The sequence below is a fragment of the Hylaeus anthracinus genome, unplaced genomic scaffold, assembly GCF_026225885.1.
Source record: "Hylaeus anthracinus isolate JK02 unplaced genomic scaffold, UHH_iyHylAnth1.0_haploid 27424, whole genome shotgun sequence".
Classification (NCBI taxonomy): domain Eukaryota; kingdom Metazoa; phylum Arthropoda; class Insecta; order Hymenoptera; family Colletidae; genus Hylaeus; species Hylaeus anthracinus.
Genome location: NW_026535217.1, coordinates 113 through 8,180, shown reverse-complemented (window position 1 = coordinate 8,180; position 8,068 = coordinate 113). Strand labels below are relative to the sequence as shown.

Here is an 8,068-nt window from a genome sequence, read left to right as displayed (position 1 = left end):
AGATAACCAACGCAATGTTTTGACGATCAACAGGTCTGAGGGAAGCTCGTGCTCGGTGGTGTCGAGAGGAGCAATGGGATCGTCCGCAGAGTTCCCGACGATCGCGTTAATTTTCACGGTGAAATCCTCGAAGAAGACGTCGTCGAGTGGAAAGATGACGATGAACCCAACCGGTGGTCCAGGGACCCCGGAAGAGTACCAATGGAGGAGGTGACGTATCACCCAGTGATGCGTAAACGACGTGGATTGGCCAGCGCCGTTCTTGGCCTGACAGTGGGCCTTCTCCTGGGCTTCCTCATCCAAAGCTACCGGATACTCTCGTCGAGCCATCACCAACGGGTCAATATTTACGCATCCTCGATGCCTGGGCCACGCGTGCTAATCAAGCCCCCGGCGCGGAACGTTCCCAAGCTGAACGACGACGAGCAGATAAACAGTTCCGCGAGCAGTTTGGTCTTCGTGGGTGTCATGACGGCCGGCAAGTACCTCGACACGCGAGCGAAAGCTGTGTACGAGACCTGGGGCAAGGAGCTGCCCGGGAAAATAGCGTTCTTCTCGTCCGAGAGCTCCACCGTCCCGTCGAACTGTCCCGATCTACCTTTGGTCCCGTTGCCGCGAGTCGACGACACGTACCCGCCCCAGAAGAAGTCGTTCATGATGCTTCATTACATGTGGAACAATTACGGCGATCGTTTCGAGTGGTTCCTCAGGGCCGACGACGATGTCTACGTCAGGACAGACCGTCTCGAGAAGCTGCTGAGGTCCGTCGACTCCAGGAGAGCCATGTACATCGGTCAAGCCGGCAGAGGGAACTCTGAGGAATTCGGATTGCTGTCACTCGAGTACGACGAGAACTTCTGCATGGGCGGACCAGGTGTTATATTGTCCAGGGAGACCTTGAGGAGGATCGTACCGCATATCAAGTACTGCTTGAGGCACTTGTACACCACGCACGAGGACGTCGAATTGGGAAGGTGCGTGCAGAAGTACGCTGGCATACCTTGCACATGGAGCTACGAGGTAATCTCTCTTGTTCATTTTTTAACACGCTGATAGACGAACCAATACTCTTCGGAATTTCTACTGTGATTACATTTTGTTTACAGACGGCTGGAAATTAAATTATCAAATATTTATTCTTGGCTTCGTCGAAATTTAAGTATTTTATTCGAATTCATTTTCTTTGGCACTTAACTTTCAGAATTAATTTTATTGGGTGTTCAGTGAAAACCACTGTCAATGATTTATTTGGAAGAATTTTAGAATATACTTTAAACGTGTACTAATACGAAGAGATAATTTATATTTTCCCTTTAAAGAACTTCTCATATGTCATCTGTATATATTTATTTTTATAACTTCATCGAAATTTAGGTATTTTATTCGAATTCATTTTCTGTTGCATAAACGTCCACAGTCATGAATCTTTTATATATAGTTTGACTGATTACTAAAATATCCGATTGCTCCTTAACGGTGTACACATCTGCGATCTGCACCTTGCGGTAGAAGATGATAAATAGTTTCCTGCGCATCTGGCTTGCGCACCATGCGACGTCTATTACTCAGCTGGTGATGCTGGTGTTCTTGTGACGAAGAACAGAGGTGTCCAGGCTATTTACGTTGAATTTACTATTATATCAACACAAAAATAACAAAAAGTCATATTTTGTCTTCTAATAGTTACCTTAACGCAAGATTCGTTGACAAAGTCTTGCAATTACGTTTTATCGATTATCCAAATTAAATGGAAAGAAAATTCACCCAAAGAATCAAATTTTCAATTAAAGTCTAGAAATTGAAAGTAAAGACAATAAAATTGAACAATTTAAACATTTTTAAATGATTGGTTTTTACATGTACGTTCTGCAATTAAAATCCTCTTCGTTTCGAGTAACCCTGAAGAGAACTGCAAGATGTGAAATAACAGTACGAATGTACTGTGTATGAATGCTGAATTCAATTCCACCCCTCGCACGTACATCCATCATTTAAAAGATTTACCTTCCGCGCTACTGTCATAAACTCTATTATAGAGTTCCGTTTCTTCCACGATCGTGACCCCATGTTGTCCAGCGGCTTGGCGTGTCTCTCTGCCGTTCACATAACATTAAATCTATTTTCGGTCGTCCTCCTTTCTTCTATCTCTCTCGATGCACACGCCGTCGAGGCTGCGAGAGTACTCTGTGCACGTAACTTGCCGATAGACACAGGCTCACGGTTCATTAGAACGCTGGGGTTATCCCACAGAACGTTACGTGTACACGCGTTGGCTACTTTCTACCCGTAGGAGTTGCTCGTTGAGTCAGCCATCGATGGAATCCCCGTTCGAGGTAACGGTGACTCCGAAGGAAATTCTATCTTTCGATAGGAAATCCGTTAGCAGGTGCTCAAGTAATGCGTGTACTCGTCAAACTTGTAGCAAACATTCATGGTTTCGAGGATTCGAGTTCATTGGGTCGGGAGCTTTTGAGGATCCTTGGGTAGAGGAAGAGTAGACATTGAGTAAACATTTTGTTTTGCTATTAAGACAGCAAATATTCGTGTTTTCGAGAATTCAAGCTAATTGAGTCAGTAGCTTTTGAGATTCCTTGAGTAAAGAAGGAGTAAACATTGAATAGTAATTTTGTTTTGCTATTTAGGGAGCTGGAGAGTAGATAGATTAGAAATTAAGATGAGAAGAAGATGGTGAATTTCGTGTGAAATGTGATGTATGAATATTTATGTCGTAAACCTTACGAAACTTTCTGGGATTGATTCAGTAGTTTCTGAGATTTCTTATTAACCTTTTTACTGCGAAGGACGTATACATGCATACGTCCTCGAGAAACGGGCTCAGAGAAATATTCAGTCTACATAAATTTTGAAAAAACATCAGCTTATGGGGGATGATGAGACGAAACGTTGAGAAGTTGAAAATTCGTCGTAAGAATCGAAGAAGTTCTTCTAAGTTTTCAATTTTTATCTCTAAAACTAAACGTCCTACAAAAAAACTTTAATTAAAAAAGAGTGCAATCTTCTCGTTCTCTATAAAGTGATATTTTTTCCAAATTCACACCTCCAACAATTCCCACCAAATATCATTTCGCGGTCAAAAGGGTTAAAACCTAAGAGAGTCGAGTGCTTCCCTTGTCAGTTCGAAGCAGCGAAATCTCTGCTATCATCGAGTCATTCCACCTACTGCTTCACGCACAGAGACCTGTCATTTGCCATCCTGCAAAAGTATGTTAAAATCGGCGAGTGGGGCGGGGGAGGGCAGGTCGAGTGCTTCCTTTGTTAGTTCGAAGCAGTACAATGTTAGCGCGGTTAAAGCGAGCTCCGCACGATACGTATTACAGGTTTAAATACATAAGCTACACATCTGCATCATATACAGGGTACGCTATCATTGGGTTAACTCGGAAGGTACAATGCACAGATGAGGATGTTAGTCGTTAAGTACAAGCGAATAGTACCCTGCTAACCCAGTGGCCAGATCGAGTCACTTCTCCTCCATCTTGACACTCGGCGTTAGGTCGAAGCGGTTAAGCAACAATTTGTGGCACCAAGTGCTCGAATCTTCGTTCTTGCTCCTTGCAGTAATTTCAATCGAACCGCGCGGTTACGCACAACGTTGCGCGACGTTACTGTGTCACGCTGCTGGAACATCGACAGAAACACGATCCAATGAAACTCTTTACGTCTCGTTTGCATGTTTAAAAATAAAAAAAAAAAAAACGGTTATTCTGGATTGAGGAAATCCTAATAAAAGAAACGGGAGGGGAAAAAATCATTGGGCAAGAGATTAATCCTTCGAGCGCAAGCGGGCCACCTTGACGGAGTGAAATGTGTTCCGTATAGAAAGAATTGAAGCTTAGAAAGATAATTTTCTACGTTACTGTCATATCATTAAAATATTTCTGAAAAAATCTAGGAGCAGTTAATTCATAACATTGCGTTTTTTTCAAGTGGTTGTATAATATTTTATGTGAAACCCATCCATTTTAAAATTGTAAAATTGTTCTATTTCTAGTCGAGTTTAGTTAAATATTTAATTCTGTTAATTGATTTGGGTAATCGATATCCTATTGTACATTCGTAATCAAATTTTCTTTTTATATTGTCTACTAGTAGCTATACTAGTAGTATACTAGCTTGAGACCTTCGGAATTTCTAACACCTTTTGTCGTTTTTTTATGAGACGATGCACAGAAAGAAACGAATTTGTATTATCATGCAAACGCGTGGCCACCTAGCGATTCGGAATGGTAGTTAGGCAGTAGCTGCTCCGCATACTCTTACGTTTTTTTACGCGGATGTAATATCATTTTTCTTAAAATAACATAGCCTCTGTTACTCCAGAAAAAGCAAGGAAGCTACACCTAAAATTTGGTATCAATCTATTAAAAGTTGTTTTTGAAAGTACATACGAACAAACGCTGTCTCTTTATTATATAATAAGTAAGAAATATACGATTGATTATTTGCATCAATTTTCAAAATATTTACAGACACCTTCCTACAATATATAATTTATTGTACATATATTATTAATATTAGGTGAAATGATACCTTAACACACAATGAGATTGAATTTAAGAATGGCCTCCTTCGAGTGTCTCCAGATTCAATTCCGTCTTGATCCCGTGATGGTTTGACGCGCCACTGGGGGTCAGGTATCGCGGATCGTGTTAGAACGGCTCTGTTGAAAGGTAAATTCACGGATGAGGATGTTACTCGTTAGATTCGAACAAATCGTAGCGTGCCAACCTACTGGCGGCCCGTTCGTTCTCGTCTTGACACTCGACGTAAGGTCGAAACACTTAATAGCTCGTACGTACGACATGCAATAACTGCGAAGCGTTTGTTCTGGGCTTTTCGCACGTTCCCTCCGTTAAGTGATTGGTTCATCGAGACGAGCTTTACGACAAGGGATTTACGATTCTTCCACACGATCGTCTGTTGAAGAGGTCCTTTCGAGATCGAAATAATGCGCGAATTATTTTCTGTGCTTGATCCATACATTTTATAATCGTTGCTCCGTTTCAAAAACATATTCTTGAAGATGTAACGCGACAATTTTTATTCAAAAATATCAAAAATCATTGGAGATGTTATGCTGAAAGATGGTTTCATAACTGGTTCATTAAAAATTTAGAAATTTTCTGGGAATCGCAGTTCAAGAAAATACCAAAACCGTAAAATGCCATTTTCTGTGATTTTTAAGTACATTTTCCTGCAAAACTTTCCAGCAAGCGAGTTTGCAGAAATGAAATTTACAGTTTCTCAAACCTGTTTTCGTGTTCCAAGATACGCGAATCGCAGAAAGAAAACATAGAAGCGAGCAGACTCGGAACACGACCGAGTTAACCTGAGAGATGTAATACTAGAATAATTCTGCGTAACCAGAGACCACCACACCCAGTCTCACGGGTTGATTAACACTCGTTCCGCGCGACCCACTGTCTCGCCAAGACGCAACTTTGCGTTCTTCGGAATAATTATTATCGGTCGGCCACCGACAGGAAGTTCATAGTTTAACCTTAACTCTGGGTCTGTTTGCACTAATTGCCATATGGTCTCCTCTCTCCTATCTCTTTGGGACTCGCTAATCCGATACGATTCGTTTATTATCAAAGTGCCGTTCGAGAATACTTGACCACGTCCTTCACTCTTTATCTACAATCTTGTAGGAAATTCTTTAGTCTTGAAAATTCATGAGTGGAAATAGATAAAAGATTGATTAATCGTTAATTAAATTGCTCAAATTTGTCACCATGGCAAAGAAAAATCTTATCGAGAAATTAAGGATATTCACGCATCAAGGTTTCTCCGAGAATTTTCTTGGCCTTCGCATTTATGGTTTAGCTAATAAAAAAAGTATAATCATGACTATTCAATTTCTAGTCTATTTCTGTCCCATAAAAGATTAATTCATTATTCATTAAATTACTTAAATTTGTCACCATGGAAATAAAAAAAATCTTATCAAGAAATTAGTAAAATTCACAGTATCCACACATCCAGATTTCTCTTTTTCTTTTCTTTTCGATAAAATCGAATAATGGCGACTATTGAAGATCTTCTAAACGCGAAACCGTCGCGATGACAGTCCGTCTATTTCTGTCCCATTAATCTTAATTGCAGCTGGCATTGGATGGGTTTCGTTGCAGATGCAGTCCATTCTGTACCACAACAGCAGCGGTGCACAAGCGTTCACCGGAAACCTGAAGAAAAAAGAGGTTCACCGCGCGATCACGCTGCATCCTGTTAAAAGTCCGCCGCACATGTACAGGCTGCACAATTACATGAGGGTTGGTACACCGAGACGCTTAACGTCACCTGTAATTCGCCACGGTCGTGCAAGAGATTCGATTTCCGTTCCAGGGCCTACGGATACAGGATCTGCAGCAGGAGAGGCTCGATCTTCACAGAGACATCTACGCCATGGCCGGCCAGCTCGGGATAAGCGTCGAGGATCTCAAGAATTACGAGATCGCCGAAGGCGTTCCCCTGTTTCCTGTTAACTCTCACTCGAAAGAGTATCCCGGCGACACGGAGATACTGGGTGAGCTTTTGATTGATTTTTTGAAACATGGACAGAACTTGAAAAATAAATATTACGTGTACAGTGGAGTTATTGTTGACAAAAATTTGGTTTACATCACTCTGACTTTCACCCTTTTATTTATAGTGTGGTGACGTAATTAGGTACTCGAGAAGTTAAAGAGACTTTCACTTATCTAATTTCTAATCTGTCTATCGGAGTGCTTCGTGCAATATTTGCAATGCGATTTTTCGAAATAATTTCAATTTCGGATGAACACTTTCGAATATACAATACTCTCCTGTTCTTCAAAGGAATTACCTTCTGCTTGTTCTTTTAGGCTTCTTTTTTTCTTCCTCGTCTTCTATAATAATACCGGTACGTCTTTCAACGTGGCTTAATCAATATTCATCACAATGTTGAAAGGCAGAAAGCCGAGATGGAAGCAACTTTAATTACGTTACAGTTACAGTGTGCATGTTTCCAAGCAAATTGCCGAATCATCGCATTTAATTCGAGTTGTTACTTTGATGGACCGAGATATCTTCCGAGTGAGTCGTCAGCATCGAAATCTTCGTAGATGGATTTCATGACTTTTTGCACTTTTGGACTTAGAGGAGAATCTGGTTAATCCTACTCTTCGATGACAAAACTAAAATATTAATATACAGCCAGTCTCATAAGTATTCGTACTCTTTATATCTATCGAAGAAAGTCTAAATGATAGGTTTCATGTTGCCAAATCAACTTTCAATTATGAATATATACATGAATGAACTTCGCACGTGTATATATTTACAATTACAATTTTATTTGGAATCATGAAGCATTCATTTAAATTAAGCAAATTTCAATAGATATAGAGGGTATGAATACTTATGGGACTGACTGTAATTACAATTACTTGGCTCTGAACTGAAAAAGTGAGGAAGAAATTAAAAATTCAATCATCAGAGTATTATTAACAATAAAAGGAAGAAAGGATAAAAAGAAATATCTTTCCTTTCGTCTCACAGCTATAAACAGAAAATTAAAAATTCATTCATCAGAGTATTATTAACAATAAAAGGAAGAAAGGATAAAAAGAAATATCTTTCCTTTCGTCTCACAGCTATAAACAGAAAATATTTAACTCGTTAACAATAATTCTATATAATAAATTCTTCGAAACGTCTAATTTTTCCATCGTAACGCGGCATGCTTCAGCGCGCAGTTGCTTAATCTCGACCTTGCAGTAAGAATTCGAATCGTTTCCGTGGATGTGCGTTATTAATGAAGCCCACTTAGGATGATTAGTTCGTGCGAATTGATCGTCGGATGGACCCGGCGATGCCGATGCGTGGCACGGTCACGATTCGTTTCAGCCCATCAGACTGGGCGATCAGGATTTCGATCATGATTCGTCTCATTTCCATCTTCTTCACTTGCGCCGGACAATTCACGAGTGGCGTGCAACGATTCGCGCTCAAGTGATCCCGTTTTACATCCATTATGGCACAAAGACAGCGAACGTTTAAATTGACTGAGTGATTAGTAGACCGC

At 40.5% G+C, this 8,068-nt stretch overlaps 1 protein-coding gene and 1 long non-coding RNA gene across 4 annotated transcripts; one reads left to right on the top strand and one right to left on the bottom strand.

Annotated features, from left to right (window-relative positions):
* Positions 1-6: 6 nt before the first annotated feature.
* Positions 7-7,263, top strand: LOC128893394 (chondroitin sulfate synthase 1-like). The gene is made up of 3 exons (XM_054154309.1): positions 7-1,020; positions 6,153-6,293; positions 6,367-7,263. Exons 1-3 carry the CDS (start codon positions 202-204, stop codon positions 6,679-6,681), a joined length of 1,275 nt encoding a protein of 424 aa, XP_054010284.1. The 5' UTR covers positions 7-201; the 3' UTR covers positions 6,682-7,263.
* LOC128893395 (uncharacterized) lies at positions 974-5,001 on the bottom strand. 3 transcript variants are annotated; one of them, XR_008461320.1, is made up of 3 exons: positions 4,552-5,001; positions 1,500-3,639; positions 974-1,110 (listed from the first exon to the last, which is right to left on the bottom strand). It is a non-coding gene; the product is annotated as an uncharacterized LOC128893395 (long non-coding RNA). The 3 variants fall into 3 exon arrangements; XR_008461321.1 differs by lacking the exon at positions 974-1,110 and having other exon boundaries at positions 1,118-1,614; positions 1,688-3,639; XR_008461319.1 differs by lacking the exon at positions 974-1,110 and having other exon boundaries at positions 1,118-1,909; positions 2,005-3,639.
* Positions 7,264-8,068: the final 805 nt, after the last annotated feature.

Excerpts from the sequence above, each read along its gene's own strand:
- LOC128893394 (XM_054154309.1), top strand. The coding sequence starts at position 202 with ATGGAGGAGGTGACGTATCACCCAGTGATGCGTAAACGACGTGGATTG. Across the intron at positions 1,021-6,152 it reads CTTGCACATGGAGCTACGAG|ATGCAGTCCATTCTGTACCA; the intron begins GTAATCTCTCTT and ends GTTTCGTTGCAG. Across the intron at positions 6,294-6,366 it reads GGCTGCACAATTACATGAGG|GGCCTACGGATACAGGATCT; the intron begins GTTGGTACACCG and ends TTTCCGTTCCAG.